Here is a 19,034-nt window from a genome sequence, read left to right as displayed (position 1 = left end):
TCACCCTCCTCTGTGGTATTGCAGGTATGAGGATCTGGAATACATTTATAATCAACTGAGAACGATTCAGGTGCGGGGCATGGCTAGGCTCCTGGACAAACTTCACAGCAGCTACTTGCCAGCTTTCAAAGCCATGTTCAGAGACGTCGTAGCAGGTGAGGATCAGCAAATGTTCTCACAAATATGCTGATTCAAATTTCTTATTTTGCAATGCATTCACTTCTCTCTAATTTCAGTATCTTCAAGTCCTTACAGTGTTCCAACCTGACAGATATAACATGGTGGCCAGGATACTAAATCTGGAAGCAGGGGAACAGCTAAACAGAACTGCATTCTGTTTGCAGTTCAACCACTTTGTGACTCTGAAAAAAATCACCTAACATCTCTGAGCTTCAGTATGTAGCACAGTTATGGTGCACACTTTTCCTACCTACTGTACCTCTCTCAGCCCTCGTGAGGTGGAAAGGCTTCATTAACCACACCACATTGCAGAAATGCATGTTGTTATCTCTCATCTCTGGAATTCAGGTCCCTCTAACCTTGACTCCTTGAGCAATCTCTGTTCTGTTTCTAGCCCTGTTCTGCATTTTCTGTTCCTATGGTCAGATGGGGCAGCAATTTCCTCTCCCTCTGAACACCAGACAAAATCGGCCCTTGTCAAAATTGCAAAGCTGGCAAAGTCTATGATTAGAGACAGGTAATTTTTTTTAGGACTTCCTGTCACTCATTGGTGCACTTTGATCCCCCTCACTCTCTTCCTATCAAACCTCCTCCTTGCTCTGTAGTACTATAGGTCAAAATGTGCTTTTAAAGTTATTTGCAATTTCATAGAAAATTTGGGCTAATCTAAGCAGTGATTTTCAAATATTTTTTCTCTCCCAGAACTTTCTCTAAATACAATCTCCAAGGATGTAGTGATAACTTTCCTATCACACACAAGGTCTTGGGTTTGTTCCCCAGCATTGTAAAATAATAACATTAATAATAATAACAACAACAACAATAATAATAATAATAACAAATTAATTAACTCTCCCTTGTAAGTTCAGAATATAAAACTAGCAAGGTCTCTTTACTCTGTTAAGAAGGACAGCATCCTGTGTCCAGAGCCCATTGTCTGATCTCTCACCCTATCTTCTCTTAGTGGCATGGAGTATGGAAACCACTTAGGTAAAAAGGAATATAAGTTAGTGAGGGGATTTCTGACATGAGCTATATGACAGAGAAGAACTGGAATAAGCAGTTAGTCTTCGAGGTCCTTCTGGGCCCTCAAATCTCATTGCAGAGATTTTATCTGCTAGCACATAAAACTGACTTGGAACAAGATGTCTCTTGAGGCCTCAGTTTACTGCTTCACTGAGACCCGCTGTGAATCAGAGGAATCTATTCTTGCCCCAGTTTATATTTCATCTCAAATAGACAGGTGTCCCCCAAAGTGGTATGCGCATCACTGTCGATGTGAGAGATGATTGTGGGAGATATGTGGACAGGTAGTTTGTAAAGTTTCTTAAAAGGTCACTCTGTTTTTGGCAAACAATACTGGTTTTCCATTTTGGGTGGTGATTAAAGTTTTCATTTTATATATAGTCAGCCCTCCATATGTGTGGGTTCTGTACCCATGAATTCAACCAACCGTAGATTAAAAATAATTTTTAAACTTATGTCAGTACTGAACGCATGCAGGCTTTTTATCTTGTCATTATTCTCTATATAACACAGTATAACAACTATTTTTATAGAATTTACATTGTATTATATATAGTAAGTGGTCTAGAGATGATTTCAAGTTTATAAAATGACATATGAAGATTCTATGCAAACACTATGCCCTTCAATATAAGGAACTTAAGCATCCTAAGATTTTGTATATGCAGGGGACACTGAGCCCAGTATGGATATGGAGGGACAACTGTGATTTTGTTTAGGTTAAAATGGAAGCCAATTTAGAGAAAAATACTAAGGGAGCTATATTAACAGGTTGGCACAGATATGACACAAATAAGTATGCAAATGCCTAAGATTTTGAACTTTGAAATAAAACAACATGTACTAAAAGTATGCTATGAATTGGTTATTTAGTATCCCACATACATTGTTTCACATGTGTAGATTTAATAAGCTAATTATTCACATAGATTAATAGTTGTAAAAGACTGTTTTCCCTAGGCTAGCTTCAGAAAATTCTTTTCAGAAGAATATATACGATAATGAAATTAGAAAAAAAGTCATTATAATAGCACCAAATAAACATTACTGTAATAGTAGGAATCCTTTAGAAGTGTAATTCAATTTCAATGAGGGAAGAAGAGAAAATTTGATTAGAGGTGTTAGGCAGAGACTTGGACAGAAATTTTGGCAGGGTCTACAAGAATAAAAAGATTTTAAAGGCTGTTGATTGATTTTATCCTTTCTAATTTAATTTCAGAGCATCTGGCTTCCTTTATTCTAAATAGATACAGTATGTGCTTTATTCTTATTAGTCATGATCAGAGTAGTTCATTGATTCAATGATGGACTAGACAGAGAGGGAAGAAAGTATTTCTGGATTATGAGCATGAATTGGAAAGGAGTGAGAAATAAAGAAGGAGGTTAAAAGCATGGAAGAAATGTGTGGAAATAGAATTGTTGGAAGTGGAATTGATTGAATGATGGAAAATCTTAGAAAACAGGAAGTAAGTTTCTTTGATAGAGAAAAAACTGCAATAAAGACTGATTAGGGAGTTGTCTTCCCTGACTACTAGGGGTGTACTTTTGGCCCAGTATAACCTCCTTCCCAGTTGTCTTAGTCCATCTGTGCTGCTGCAGCAGACAACTAAAGACTGGATAGTTTACAAAGAATAGAAATTTATTTCTCACTCTTTTGGAGGCTGGGAAGACAAGCATGAAGGAGCGGGAAGGTTCAGTTTTTTGGTAAGGGCTGCCCTCTGCTTCCAAGAGGGCATCTTTTTGCTGCATCCTCTTGAGGGCAAGAGCACCATGTCCTCGCATGGTGGAAGATAGAAGGGCAAACTAGCAGAATGCTATATGAAGGCTCTTTTAGATGAACCTGCATCCCATTCCCGAGGGAGAAGCTCTCCTGGCCTAAGCACCTCTTAGGGTCCCATATACTTACTAACATCATATTTCATTAAATTTCAACACCTGAGTTTGGGAGGGGACACAATCGAACCCTAGCAGCAGTCATGGTAATTGCAGGAGGGTATATGTGGGGAAGAAGTTAAAGCCCAGTGCTATAAAGAGCCAGGGCTGGCTTGCAGTGGCTCCATTGCATCTGTTTTTAACTTTCCTACCTTCCCAAGAAACACTCAGTGAAGTCAAATTGGTGGCTTGAAATCAGACATGATGGGAATATTGAGAATATTTGCACCACAGGGACTAGCAGATGTTACACATAAAGACATTTGTCATGGAAGAAATTGTTGTTAATGATTTACCAGCAAACTACTGGATATCACTGTGCAATTGGCTATTTATATTTGTGGTCAGCCTTCCATATTCAAGGGTTCCACTCCTGTGGATTCAACTGCATGAGGATTGAAATTATTTAAAAATCAGTAAAAATAACAATATAACCATAAAAACAATACACATTTTAAAACAGTGGGGCTGGGGGTATAACTTAGTGCTTTCCACATTCAGGGTCATGGATTTGATCCCCAGTACCACACACACACACACACACACACACACACACACACAAAATGCAGTAGAACAACTATTTACATAGCGTTTACATTGTATTAGGCATTATCAGTAATCTGGAGATGATTTAATGTATACAGTAAGATGTGTGTAAGTTATATGCAAATACCATGCCATTTTATATAGTGGACTTGTGCAAAAGACTTGGGAGCATCCTTGGTCTCAACTGTATATTTTTTTCAAAAATGTAGCCTAGATCTATCTGTTCCTATGTCTTATAAGCCAAGGAGATTGCACTTTGCTTGGACTAGAGTGCTCTGTCTGTTTTCTCAAGGTAGTGCCTATTTGTATGAAGAAAGAGAAGTTGGTTCTTTTGAAGGTCTCAAAACACAAAGTATCCTAAAGAGAATGTGCCAGTAGCATGATGGTCCCAGCCTCTTCTCCATCACAGCACAGAGAGTATGCATTCATTGGAATGGCTGGAGTTTCAAAGCTCCTGCTCAGCTCAGTGCTTCTGATGCTCACCATCAGCTCCCCAACTTAAGAGTTACTACTCTAACCAATTTACCATGACATTTGACTTTCCATTCACATGTTGAATCCCATGAACCCATGTGGGATATAACATGCAAACCCGATCTTCTGCATACTCTGTCCAGTGAGCCTCACAGCCATCAAGTCAGGAATTCAAGGTAACTAACTTGGTAACTTGATGTCATCTTCCTTTTGCTCAGCAGGGCAAGACTGGTCAATCCACAGGATGAGCCTAGGCAAGTCTTAATATATTCATTTATAAAGCTGGAAGGACTTTATAAGATGGCATATATGTAGTAGGTAGAACATTTCCTGGAATATTGGAATCTGTTTGCTAAATAGGAGTTTCTTTTAGGATGAATGCAAAAACCTCCTCCATATAATATACCTGAAACCATCTGCTCTGTGATACTGCCTGATTACCCACCTGGGAAGGAACTACTTTGCAAATGCTACTTTCCAGTTCAGTTTGCTCAGTGGGCTTTCACACACCCTCTAAGTTGCTATGCAGGTATTTAGTGCCCAATGCTGCTGGGTTTCCTGTTTTTCCTTCTACATTATCCCAAGATAACTGAATAAGTTCCTTCTCTTGATTGTGTTCAAAGGACATGATAGGAGATTTTCCTGGTTTGAAAACTCATCAGAACCTTGCCATCATTGTTCTCTACTAATCTTCTATTCCCTGTGACTTCTTTATAAGAGCTCGGTGAGATTTTTTTTAATTGAGAAATATTCATCAGAGACACTAGCGTTTATCAGACACCTGCTGTGGTCCAGGCACTGTGCTAGTTGTTCATGAAGTCTTTTTGTACTGCCCTCTGCCTTCACAAGGACCCTTGAAATTAGCTCCGGACAGACTGTTTTTGAGACTTAGAGAGGTGAAGCATACCCAAGATCATACAATTGCTAAGTGTCTGAGCCAGCATTTGAAGGCAGACCTTTCTCAGTCTAAAACTTGTTTCCTGTCATCTGTTTTGTATCATCGTAGAGATATCAACTGCAAAGTAATTAACAAATATATATTAAGTGAAATGTCTGCTATAACACAGCACCAGACTGGGGTGGGAAGGTCAGGGAGAAATTGACAGAGGAATGGTGTCAGAGAGACCTCATCTAAGCATTGCCCTAGCTGTTGGGCTCAGAAGATTCCCATATTCTGTATAAGAATCAGAGTTTTCTGGAACCAGCCTTCTCTCTGCCTTCTCAGTTTAGAAAGAAATTGCATTTATGACTTTGCAGACCCTTCCCTTCCCAGGCACTAGGGCTCCACCAGGTGGGTGGTGCCTCAAGCAGGGATTGGTGACCATCTCCATTTCCTTCCAGCTCTGAGAGAGGCGGAGGACATCCACGTGCACCTGTTACCACTGCACCACCACCTGGAAGTCCTGGAGAGTGTGGAGTTTCCCCAGGTGAAGTCCCAGCTGCGGCCTCTGCTCCATGTGATCTGTCTAATTTGGGCCACAAGCAAGTGCTACTGCTCCCCAGAGAGACTCACAGTGCTGCTCCAGGAAATTTGCAACCTCCTCATCCAGCAGGTGGGCTACCTGGGCATTCCAGCAACCTCACCCCTCAGGGCTGATTGGCATAGGAAAGAGGAAAATGTGCTTTCTCAGGGCAGGGAAATATTTATGGTGCAAAGAGTTCTCATGTTTTAATTATTGTACTTTCATAAACTAGTAATTCCCAAAGAGGTTTTTGGTCATATCAGAACGTTTGAGGGTGGGGGCAGCCTTCCTTTACCCTTTACCTAAGCCCTGGAGGGAACAAAGGGCAGGCTTGGTGAATTTTAGCATCCTTTATGACCTGTGCAAAACTTGCAGCAAAGTCTAACAATGACGAATATAGCCTCTGAACCAGGCACGGTGGAACATGCCAATAATCCCAGTGACCCAGGAGGTTGAGACAGAAGGATTGCAAGTTCAAGGCTAGTCTTGGGAACTTAGTGAGACACTGTCTCAAAATAAAAAATTAAAAGGGCAGGGAAGGTAACTCAGTGGTAAAGTGCCTCTGGTTTCAATCCCCAGGATCACCCCTACACACGCACACATGCATGCACGCGCACACACACAAGAATATAACCTCTGGAATTGGGTAACACTGTGCCAAACCCTGGCCTCACAACTTGTTAGTCACAACTCTGCTCTCTACCTCATTCTTCTCTGCACAATGTTACAAAGACAGGGACTTACTCAAAGGGTGCTCCATAATTGTGAGTCTCCAATGCAATAATGCATGTGCCCTACACATGGTAAGAACTTGGTACATGTCAACCACCTCTTAGATTATATACTTCTTGCTTCTTCTTTGTAGGGACTCTAGTAGCATCAATCACTTAGGGCAGTGTAAACCTTGAGGAGTGTGTCTGTAAATAGAACTAAAGATGTCAAGGATAATCTTCCTATATTGGTTTCTTTTGCCTCTAAGGAACTGCAACCCTGAGAACCTGATAGTAACTAAAACCCATAGATCACACTGAGGCTACAAAATGCTGTCATATTCTTGGTCTTGGTCAATTATCAGTTGAACCTTGAGGGGGAGACAGGAAGGGTGCTATTATTTATTTAAAGTCATGGGTTAAGGCTCAGGAGATTAACTGCCCCACCCAAGTACACCCAAACTAGGTCCCAAACCCTGTTGTTTGATTCTTATATCAGCACTTTGCTGTCACTCACTTCATGTTTATCAGTCAAGACTCTGTTGGTTCAAAGTATAACAAACCCAACTAAAATAAGCATCAACCAAAAGAATACTGATTGGTTCCTATTCTTAAAATCTGTGGTAAGCTGGCTTCAGCCCCAACTTTCAGTGTGGCCTTAGATGATGTTGCCAGCTTTCTCTGCCATTCTTTGTGGTAATGAAGGTGGCTGTCCAATAGCTCTAGCTTCCCAGCTTTCCAGGTTCAAGTGTTTTAGAGACAGAGAAGTAATTATGGCCCAAAGAACTCTTGCACTTGACTGATACTACTATTCACTGAAGAATACCTAGCAGCAAACACCTGCCTTAGCCCCAGCTGATCCCCAAAAGTTCCATTGTGTCTCCTCACCTGACCAGTCATTTGACCAATCACAATGATTGGGTCAAATCACTGTGACTGAAGGGTTACAAGGACTCTTTGGCTTAAACCCAGGTCTGATGTGCCTGTGGATCTCAGGGTAGGATCAGATGTTTCCTATATTGTACTTGTGAAAACCATTACACAGACAATTATTCAGTTCTGAGTTGGTGCCAACTAAGTTATGGGATGCCCTGCATGAGCAGCTGGGTCAGTGACACTAATCTGCTTGCATTTTAGGCCTCTAATTACCTCAATCCAGAAGACCTCCTGAGAAGCGAGGTAGAAGAAAGTCAGAGAAAGCTGCAAGTGGTCTCAGACACCTTGAGCTTCTTCAAGCAGGTGTTTCAGGACAGAAGGGAGAATCTCCATACTTACTTCAAAGAGAATGAGGAAGTCAAGGAATGGGATTTCCAGTCTTCTTTGGTTTTTGTGCGTTTGGACAGCTTCCTGGGCCGACTGCATGTGGTTGCGGTGAGTACATCCATGACCTCAGCCCCCAGTCCCATTGAGGAGTAAGTCCAGGGACCCCAAATGTAAACTAGGGGAATGAACAACACAACCTGATGACCAAACTTCAATTATGGATTGGAAGAACCCATAACTGGGTTTGATAAATAGCTGTCATTTGGATTGATCATCCTGTAGTGGAAGTTCTATTAGAAATTCACAAAATTCTGATCACAGACCCATTTAGAAAGACTCAAGGAGTCAATCATCTTTCAGTGGGTTTTCAGATTGCCCATTGTATTTAAACTTTGTTTCAAATAAACTTGGACTAGAAAGTCAGGTGTGCAGAATGAAAGTGAGCAGATCTGGGTGCAGCTGACCAAGCCCACAAACCAGCTGCTTTGAGCTCCTCCCAACACTCCACACCCTCCAGTGGGCTCTAAAAACCCCCAAAGTAGTGGGAAGCACACCTTGTGTGCACTTTTGTTTTTCACCTGATTATGGCAGCTGAAGCAGGAGGATCACAAGCTCAAAACCAGCCTCAGCAACTTAGCCCTAAGCAACTCATCAAGACCCTGTCTGTAAATAAAATACAAAAAAGAGCTGGGGCTGGGACTCAGTGGTGAAACACCCCCGAGTTCAATCCCTGGTATGCCCCCCCCAACCAAAATATGATTTTTAATTTAAATACTGGGGTGAGAAAACAGGCTTTTTCTTTAATTGCTCCAATCTTCAGAATTTAGTATAGTGAACATCTTACAACTATAGATTTGCCAATTGGACTTTGGTGGGAAGATAATGGGATAAAAAATGAAATACAAACTTTAATACTGATTTGAGAAACTCAGGGTCAAGTTCAAGATTAGGATGATAGCCAAGGGAACAGAGAAGGAATTAGAATCGTGTGCAGAGATCTGGAGTAAAGAAGACATGTTGGGAAGGAGTTATGGATGAGCAAAATAAGACCATGGGATGATGAAGATAACAGCATATTAGAGAGTCTGCTTATTTTATTTCTAAAAATACAGATCCAGTGTAACCAAGCTCCAGGCACTGAGCTGGGTACTGAGATATAAAGATGACTGAAATGTGGTTTTGCCTGTAAGAACTGTCTGGACCTACAGCCATCACTGGCAGAAGGGAGACAGACTCCTGGAGAAGATTCAGAGGCAGAAAAACACAGAATCAGTAAACTTCAGTGAGGTGTTTTGAATGCCATAATGAAAGTGAAATTGATGAATTATTGGGAGCAAGAAAGAAGAGGTCCCACCCCATGGTAGTTTATTTTATTTTACTTTTTTATGTGATGCTGAGGATTGAACTCAGGGCCTCACACATGCTAGGCAAGTGCGCTACCGCTGAGTCACAACCCCAGCGCTCCTCCCATGCCCTCCCCCGTGGTAGTTTAAAGAAAACAAACAAACAAACAAAAGCAGGTGCAAAGAGGAAATCAATTTTGAAACTGGAGTAGGAAATTACTAGGGAAAGAAGGTGGGGACCGGTGTAAAACAGAAATGTATGAGAGAAAGCCAAAAGCTAGATTTTTTAAAAGACACACCTTGAATCCTTCATCGGGATCCTGGAGAGCATAAATAATTGATATCTAGCTTCATCCTAAATGCTTCTTTTCTCACAGCTGTTTCCAGCACAGCTCTGGATGCACAGCCTCTCCTCTCCTCCTCCTCCACTCTTTATTCTCCTCATCTCCTGCATCAATTCCTTTGCTGTTGTATAGCTGAGGTGATGGACACTGGATTCCAGCCTGCCCCTGGCCTCCGCTGACTATGGAGTAGGAATAATTGCTCTACGGTGATCCTGTTCGCAGGCTGTCCAGCCCTGAGAAGGCCCTGGGGATGGTGGCAGAGCACAGTGCAGAATGATTGCTTGGGAGGGGTCCTCAGGCCCTGCGCACACATGCTAATGAGGTGACTTTGCATATAGACAGCTATTCTAACATTCGGGCACCTAATCTTCTGGGTATATTCAGTAAACAGAAGCAGAATACCACCAGCCTCCCCAGAGTCATTACCCTCACAATAGCCCTCTCTCAGTCTGCTTTCTCTTTCTGAATCAAGGGCACACATGCATAAACAGCAGTTGCCCCAGTTTAATTAGAGGAGGACTTGAATGCCACCGTGCTCTCTGTTTCTCTGAAGTTTCCTGTCCTGTGCTCCGGTTTACTTCTTTGCTGTGGGCACATCTCTCCCATTTCCTCTATTTTTTGTCTTCCACACATTGGCAGAGACTCATCCCCCTTGCCCTTTGCTGATTTCCTCCTCCCCCACCTCGTCCCTCAGCTCAGTGCAGCGGGACAGGGGACGATCGATTGTCTTCTGGCATATTTCATGTAGCCCTTTAGTTAACATTCTGTGTATCACTGTGATCGATGCCTGTTTGAAATGGGATTAATCTGCTTCTCTCCAGCAAGAATTAGCATGAATTTAGCCACCCTCGTCTTCTTTTCTAATACAATGTATGACCACAGAGATGATGCAAGTAATAAATGCACGGAGTCAAATGAAGAAATGACATCAATGCGGTTAGCCCTGTGTGTGCTCATAGCAAGAGGTTACACTGTGAAAGACTGGTTTTTCATCTCCATGATTTGCCCACTCTTTTCCTGTTGTTTGTGATTTTGTCATGCTTTTTACTTTTTTGCTTTTTTTTTTTTTTCTTTATTTGCACAAGAGAATTTTTGCTGTGCAGGTCCACTCTTCTCTTCTGGGTGCTCGCTCAGTGAAGGTGGACAGGGTGGGAGGGTGCTGCTTTGAAGGAGGGGTTATATTGCTGAACAGTTTTCAGCAGGTCTGTGGTATGTGGACTAATTGCGTTCTCAGGATGCCATCATTGTCCTCATCCCTGTCATTATAACTGCGATATGGCTAATCACCTAGACAGCTGACTCTTGTGGAGGTTAGGAAAAATAGGAAAATGAAGAAGTAGCGTATTTCAAGAGCCTCTCTCCTGCCAGAGTCTGTATCTGTGCAATCATCACAAGAGCTAGGTATCAATACCCTTACTTAACAAATGAGGACAATTAAATCTTATATGTCAGTTAACTTTTTCACAATCACATGGCTCTGAGTGATTTAGCTAGGATATGTACCCAGGGTATTTACTCTTTTCACCAAACTTTGATATCTTCCAGGGAGTTGTAATCGTCTCTTTTCTTTTCTTTCTTCCCTTCCTTCCCTCCCATTTTGAAGGTCTCAAACTAGTTTCAAGGTTTCATTCTATTCTTACACATTCTGCTCTTTGTACACCCTATTTTTATGATTTCCAGATCTTTTTATCTAAATAGGTCATTCAGGTAAAATTATGATTCCCATTCCATGAAACAACCTCATTCAATTTTATGATTTGCTAAGGAAATTCCAGAAGTATTTAAAATCTTTGCCATTTGAATCAAGAGTCAAAAAACTGAAGGAAAAGAATCATTCAGTTGCCTCTGGATTTCTTCCCTGATCCAGCTTCTTAGAGAAGCTCCGGCAGGCACCCACATGCGTGCGTTCCCGCGCGCGCGCGCGCACACACACACACACACACACACACACACACACACACACACACAGAGTTCATTTTTGTGCCATAATATTGTAGATTCTGCAGATCCCCTGTTTGTGTTTCTGCCTGCAGCCTCTTCCCTGCAAACAATGCAGTAAGCAGCTTGGAGAGAACTCTCACTTCTTTCATTATAAAATTGCTGTAAAGCTGTGATTCACTTGGAGACTAAATGATTTCCTGCTGAGGCTCTATGCAAAGTGATTAGCAGGGAGATAGGTAATAAGCTGACCTAATATACACCACATTCCCTTTTGCTCTTTCCTCCATCTCCAACCACTCCTCAGCCTCCTTTCATTCCCAGCCTAATTGGGCTGGCTTCCCTTTTAGCCCAGCTTGTACACACAGCCACATATGAGACCATTTGCCGCATAATGTCGGTGGCGGTCGAAAGGTAAAGAAAACAGTCCTTTTCCAAATGACCTTTTGAGATTTTCATCTGTGAATGTCTGCTTTGTGCTCTCCCTTAATGAATTCTGAAGACATTTCTTTTAAGATGGGCGGCATGACCTCTCCTTTGAGAATAGGATTGCTGTTGGTGGAGCTCGCCATTATACCTGATTTCAATTCTTCACTTCATGGGCCAGAGCACGAATTGAACCCTCCCAGTCACCCTCCAGTTGCCACCACCATGAAATGTTGCATTGTTTTTCATAGGAATAGGACCCAATCAGTCCAGTGAGCCACCTGGGATCACAGAGTTCTTTAGACTGTTTTGAAAGGAGCAACACAATGTCCCCTTTATAATCTGTTATGCATCTAATATCTACCAACCTTGCCTACTGACATCAGGATGATCATAATTAAGTATAATGGCTGCCATTTATTGAAGTCCCATAAAAGGCACTTTCCATGTAACTTGGAAACCCCATGGCAGGTTAAATATTATTGTCTCCATTTACAAGTAAAGGAAGCGAGCTGTAGAAAAGTCAAGTGTCTCGCTTCAAGTTACATAGCTAGTAAATGGCAGAAGCAGGATGGTACAAACTCGGGATTTTTTGGCCCCAGATTCCGGCGTTTAGCATTGTTTATCTACAATGCTCTAGCCCAAGGCTGATGTTTTCATCCTGAATATGGTGTAATGAATTTCACGTATTTACTCCTCTAATGAATAAAAATGAATATGTTAAAATATTATTTTAACCTCTTATTGGCTTATATTTACATTTTATCTGTTTTTTTTTTTTTTTTGAGGACTTTTAAATAACCAGTGGGAAAAAAGCTTACATCTAAATAATTTAAGAATCAAAGGTTTAGCCATGATCAATATGATAAATCTATGTATACACTTGTGAGGCAGTTTCCTACCCGCTTCAGAAATGTTTTCTACAATGCCACCACTGTCAAATTCTTCTAGAACCCATCCAAGGATAGAGAGCTCTCTCCCTCTCTAGCAGCCCATTCTGAGATTGGGCACGTTTAGGCATGAGATAGTTCTTTTTTATTAAATGAAGACACAGGAAATTGTCATTTTTTTTCATAGGTTAAAATGATCACATATCAGAAATTTCATACATTCAACCCTCATGGTGAAACCAGATCTGCTTCTTTGTCTCATTGACTCATTTGTTTTAATTCTACTGTCAAAAGTGGGACCAGGGCATGTTCTCTGAACTTGTCAAGGGCCCTTTCAACATCAAAACGCCTGGCTTTGTATTTCTCTTCTCCAGTCCAGCTTTCCTTGTTTTCACCAACTGCTCTTCAGAGGCCGTGGTTCCTTGGTGCCTTGTCACTCAGGTAGCAGTCTTTTGGGCATGCGGGCTCAGTCAGAGCACACAGGGCAGGCACATATTCATTCAGCAAATGTTGTTCAGCATCAAGGACTCTTCCAGGTGCTGGTGATACCAGGACACCTTTGGGACATTTATAAGCTACTGGAAAAGATGGATAGAAAATAAGCAAATTGTGTAATATAATGTTAAATAATATATTATAATGCCACAGTGTGATGAGAGCCCTGAAGAAAGATAAAAACAGAGAAAGGGGATGGAGAATTCTGGGAAAGGTAGGGAGGGGAAACCCTTTTGGTAGGAGAATAAGGAAAGTCCTAAGACCTTGAATTGAGATCCAAATAAATGGGTCATCCACCATTTGCTTGTTAAGTTAGATAGCACAATGTAAATATCCATTGTTTCATTCTAAAGGTAGAATATCGACTCTCTCTCTAATACCTATGATTTACCTGTTAGATAAGAGATGAAACACCTTTCAGTGACCATCCAAAACCATGTTCCAAGTGTTCTTAAGAAATAAAATGCGGGGCTGGGGAGATAGCTCAGTCGGTAGAGTGCTTGCCTTGCGAGCGCAAGGCCCTGGGTTCGATCCCCAGCACCGCAAAAAAAAAAAAAAAAGAAATAAAATGCTATGACAAAATTACCATCTTGTTCTCTGATGTAACCAAACATATCAAAATGGATCTATCTTTTAAAAGGGTCAGATAGTATTTTATAAAAATTGAAATTGACAAATGTATGCAATTGTGAAGAATGAGTACCAAGGTTACAATCCACAGCACAAGTATTTTTCTCCTGTAAAACCAATTACAACTAAGCACCTTGTGAGAGATTTGATTACTGTTGATGTCAATTTCATTTAAATAAAATTCACTTTTTTCTTCCCAGGGCATAAAGTTGAACATATTTTTTCAGATATTTTCAAAAAATTTACTTCTAACTAGTTGTACATGACAAAAGAATGCATTTATACATTTTGATAAATCACACATAAATGGAGTGAAATCTCTCATTTTTCTGATTATACATATTGTAGGATCACATCAGTCATGTAGTCATATATGTACATGAAGTAATAATGTCTGTTTCACTCTACTATCATTCCTTTCCCCATACCCCTTCCCCTCCCTTCACTCCCCTCTACCTAATGTAAAGTAACTCTATTCTTCCTATCCCACCCCTCATCTTATTGTGAATTAGCACCCGCTTATGAGAGAAAACATTTGGCCTTTGGTTTTTTGGGATTGGCTTATTTCATTTAGTATGATATTCTCTAACTCCAACCATTCACCAGCAAATGCCAAAATTTCATTCTTCTTTAAAGCTGAGTAATATTCCATTGTGTATATATACCACATTTTCTTTAAACATTCATCTGTTGAAAGGCATCTAGGTTGATTCCATAGTTTAGCTATAAACATCGATGTGGTTGTCACTGTTGTATGCTGATTTTAAGTCCTTTGGGTATAAACTGAGGAGTTGGATAATTGGGTCAATTGGTGGTTTTATTCCAAGTTTTCTGAGAAATCTCCATATTGCTTTCCATAATGGTTGCACCAATTTGCATTCCCACCAGCAATGTATGAGTGTACCTTTTTACCCACATCCTCACCAACATTTATTGTTGTTTATATCCTTGATAATTGCCATTCTGATTGATGTGAGATGAAATCTTAGTTTTGATTTCCTTTTCTCTAATTGCTAGAGATGTTGAACATTTTTTCTTATATTTGTTGATCAATTATATATCTCCTGTAGAAGTGTCTGTTCAGTTCCTCAGCCCATTTATTTATTGGATTTTTGGTTTTTTGGTAAGTTTTTTGAGTTCTTTATATATCCTAGAGATTAATGCTTTATCTGAGGTGCATGTGGTAAAGATTTTCAGGTATTTTTATTATCATTTCAATTGTATAAAATTATGGGAAATGGTGTAATAATTTAGTACTTGTATATAGTAGGTAATGATCTAGTCAGTAGTTGACATTTTCTTCTCTTCAAACATTTTAAATAATCTTATTTTATTTTATTTTATTTTATTTTATTTTATTTTATTTTATGGTGCTGGCAATTGAACCCAGGGCCTTGTCTTATGAGGCAAGCACTCTACCAACTGAGCTATATCCCCAACCCATAATCTTTTATTAACTCACAATAATTATACACATCTATGGAGTATAGTGCAATATTTCAATACATTATACAATATGTACTGACCAAATCAGGTAAAATCAGTTTCCATTTTCTTACTATTGCTTTCTGTTTGAAGCCTTTGTGTTCTTTTCTTCTAGTTATTCATAAGGTATGTGATGGTTTATTTTGAATCATAGTCACCACACTGTGCTGTAGAACACTAGAACTTACTACTTATATCTATACATGTGTATGGGCACCTGTTATCTGACTCCCACTGTCCCTATCCCCACATCCTTCCCAGCCTCCGGTGATCACCATTATACATTACAATCGACTTTTTTTGGATATCCATGTGTGGGAGAAAAATGCCATTCCTGTCTCTCGGCATCTGACTCATATCACTTAACATAATGTCCTCCAGATATATATTTTTTTGTGAATTATATCACGTTTTATTTTATACCACATTTTCTTTATTCATCCATTGATGGGCATCTCAGTGGTTCCATATCTTAGCTTTTGTGAAAAGCATAATGCATCAACAAACATGGGCATGCAGGTGTCTTTTTGATATGCTGATATCATTTCCTTTGGGTAGATACCCAGAAGTAGGATGGCTGCATAATGTGGTAGTTCCTTTTTTATTTTCATGAGAAATGCCCATACTGTTCTGCATAGCAGCTACAATAATTTATATTCCCACCAACAGTATTTGAGAGTTCCCTTTCTCCACATCCCCACCAGCAGTTATTTGTCCTTTTGATAACAGCCATTCTAACTGGAATGAGATGATATCTCATTGTGGTCTTGACTTGCAGTTCCCTGACATCTGGTGAAGCTGAGCATTTCTTTCATAAATGCATTGGCCACTTGAATTTCTTCTTTTGAGAAGAAATACCCCTTACCCAATTTTTATTTTCATCATTTGGGGGTTTTGTTATATACAGTATATAACAAAAGATTTCTCATATATAGTATATTCTGGACACTAATCCTTTGTCTAATGAACAGTTTGCAAACATTTTCTCCAGTCTTGTTGGTTGGTTCCCTGTTGATCTTATCCTTTGCCATGCAGAAACTTCTTACTTTGATATAATTCATTTTTAATTTTTGCTTTTGTTTCCTGTGGTTTGAGAGTCTTATCCAAAAACTTGTTGTCCATACCAGTGTGTTGAAGTGTTCTCCCATGTTTCCTTCTGATATTTTAAAATAGCAACTGCTCCATCCCTTACCAAGGTTAGCAAGAGCCCTGGTTCTAGTCTACATCTTTTCTTCCTTAGCTGGTGTCCTCCCTCCTCTCTGACCTCCCCAGCTACCCCCACTCCCTCAGCCCTCTCCAGCTGTTTGCTGCTGACCATCCCCCAACATAGCTGAGTCAAAAAGGGGACTGCTTCATGGATGCCGAAGGCTTCATGGGTAATCCCCTGGGAAAAGTGGGGAAAAAATCAGTCACTTCTCCTCACTTTCAGTGACTTTGTCACTGCTGTTGAACTTGGTGTCCCAGAGAAAGGAGTCAAGCAGCTTTGTGCCATCCTGATTGAGTAATCATACCATAGCCACTGACTGTGGGGATTTCCCAGACTGCTACCAGGACCTGTGTATTGTACAGCAACAGTGTCTTAGCACACTCTGTTCCTGCCCTTCCAACCTCCTCAAGGTAGAGGACCCCATCCCAGGGGTCCACACAAAATGTTTGCCAAAATTACACAAATGTAACCTTAACCTTCCTCCTCTTGTGCATAGATTGGAAGTCTTGTCAGGGTGTATATCTTGGTATGGAGACTTTGTGAATTTAGACAAGTACTCACAAGGGATAAATTCAACCTGTCCTTTTGGACATACTCAGGAGGATTATGTACAAGCAGAGTGGCTTCTACGGACTCAGGAGGGACCGCTCCCTGAGGCTTCTGGGTTGTGTCACCCACCTGCCATTTAATTCTGAGCACAGTTGGGATGCTGCCATATCAGCAACGGTGACAGTAACACATACTGTGTGCCCACCTGTGGCCTAAATCCTAAGCCTGCATTAACTGGCTTAGCTCTCACAACCATGCCCTAAAAGTATCATTGTTACCCTGTAAAAGATGAAGAATCCTGACACAGAGATGATAAGTAAATGACCTCTGTTCCCTACTGACACCATGACACATGGGCAGCAGACCCTGGGCAAAGATGCTCTGCAGATTTCTTTGCTTGGTGGGAGGAGTTGCTAAGAGGCTGATGTTACCCTCTGGATATGGCCTTTGGACCATTTGGAGGGTCTGCTTTCCTGTCCATATCCTCTTAAACAAGTGTCATTCTAGAAGGAGATAACAGCCCATTTGAAATCGACTTTTTAAATAAAAATTCGGGGCAAAACCAACAATTGTTTAAGTTGTTATAAGATATTATGTTTTATAATTTATCCTAGAACACAAATACAGAGAAAAGCTGAAGCATGCATTCCATTATTTATTTTGGTATCTGTGAACCTTATGTATCTCTACTTTCTGTTTGGATTGTAAACGAGTTTAACTAGAAGTTATTTTTACCAACCCAATCTAATAATAATGTTGCAAAACTAATCAGGCATCGCACTTTCCTAAGCAACCACCGCTCTCATATCATTTCCAGATCTCCCTATCCTTGGTTGTGATGATGATGATGATGACGATTTTAACTCGTTTGTGAATTGTCCCCATAGGATCTTCTAAAGACAGCCTTGGATTTCCACAAACTGGGAAAACTTGAATTTAGCGGCATCAGAGGGAATTCCCTAGGTCAGCAGGTCCAGCAAATGTATGATGAATTTCAACAGATGTACAAAGTCTTCTCAGAGTGTTCTTATGACTTCTTGGACCCCCAAAGCATGGTAGGGCTCAGAGGGGCTAACTTGTAAGCTTTGTCCTTGTCTCAAATGCCTCTAGCCTATAGGGTCCTAGCATTTACTTGCGTTTTCCCTATGCATTTTCTTTGGTTCTGTGTTCTAGTGGTTTCATCGTTATTACTTGTATCCAGGGAAATTACCATTATCCCTGTGTCATTAGAGAGATTCTAATTATTTTTTTTTTGTGCTAGGAGAAAGATCATAAAGTGCCTTTTCTCCACCATTGACTGCTCCAGACAAATGACACCCAGGGTTTCAGACATGTGTGGGATGTAAAGGAAGCTGTGGTTACCATGTGGCTTTGAAAATTTTAAATTAAATAAAATAAGCAAATACTGCATGATCTCACTTATTTGTGGAATCTAAAATAGTCAAACTCAGAAGCAGAGAAAGGAGGTTGTAGCTAACTGTAGGCAGAAAGTGCTAATCAAAGGGTTCTAAGTTTCAGTTATGAAAGATAATAATTTCTAAAAATTAATGTACAATGTGATGATAGTTAACAATAGTCTATTGTTGTGTACCTGAAGTTTGCTAAGAGAGTAGATCTTAAGGTTACTCACCACACATACACACACACACACACACACACACACATAGAAGAAAATGGTAACTCTGTGACTACATGAGATGATCAATATACTATAGCTTGCTGGTTGTGTTTATTTCAAGGTATATAATATATCAAAATAATAAGTTCTATACCTTAAATGTACAATTTTTAATTTGCCTACTATACCTAAATGAAACTGAAAAAAAAAAAAAAAAGGTTTTAAGCTTGAAGCAGAAACTGCTAAGTGAAGTCCAGGCATACCACCGACAAAAGTTTATTAGTGGCTTTGGGAGGAATAGGTGAAACTGTTGCCCACTGAAGATAAAGAAAAGCCAGGGGTATGTTTCCTAGGAGTGAGACCAAGAGCTGGTGATCCGCCTGTTGCCCTGTGGGTTCAAAAGCCCAGGAGCAAAACAGAAAAGGGGCTAGAATGGAAATAGGGAGTGGAATTTCCTAAAAAGAAAGGCAAAATCACTAGGTAAGAAATTTTGAGAGAATGGGAGAGAAAAGGAA

General features: G+C 40.3%; 1 protein-coding gene across 4 annotated transcripts in view; it reads left to right on the top strand.

The window, feature by feature from the left end:
• The window catches only part of Dnah9 (dynein axonemal heavy chain 9), a 338,036-nt gene that overhangs the window by 12,855 nt on the left and 306,147 nt on the right, over positions 1–19,034 (top strand). For all 4 annotated transcript variants that reach the window (XR_007107774.1, XM_047545691.1, XM_047545693.1 and 1 more), the window contains exons 4-7: positions 25–155; positions 5,500–5,711; positions 7,469–7,702; positions 17,789–17,956. Coding sequence is in view for 3 of the 4 variants with exons in the window: in XM_047545691.1 (XP_047401647.1) it covers positions 25–155; positions 5,500–5,711; positions 7,469–7,702; positions 17,789–17,956 (745 nt within the window). In the remaining variant the exon portion in view is untranslated. The remainder of the gene's footprint in view (positions 1–24; positions 156–5,499; positions 5,712–7,468; positions 7,703–17,788; positions 17,957–19,034) is intronic.

This window comes from Sciurus carolinensis, chromosome 3 (assembly GCF_902686445.1).
Source record: "Sciurus carolinensis chromosome 3, mSciCar1.2, whole genome shotgun sequence".
Classification (NCBI taxonomy): Eukaryota; Metazoa; Chordata; class Mammalia; order Rodentia; family Sciuridae; genus Sciurus; species Sciurus carolinensis.
The sequence above is the reverse complement of the archived record's forward strand: the minus strand, read 5'-3'. Positions and strand labels throughout refer to the sequence as shown.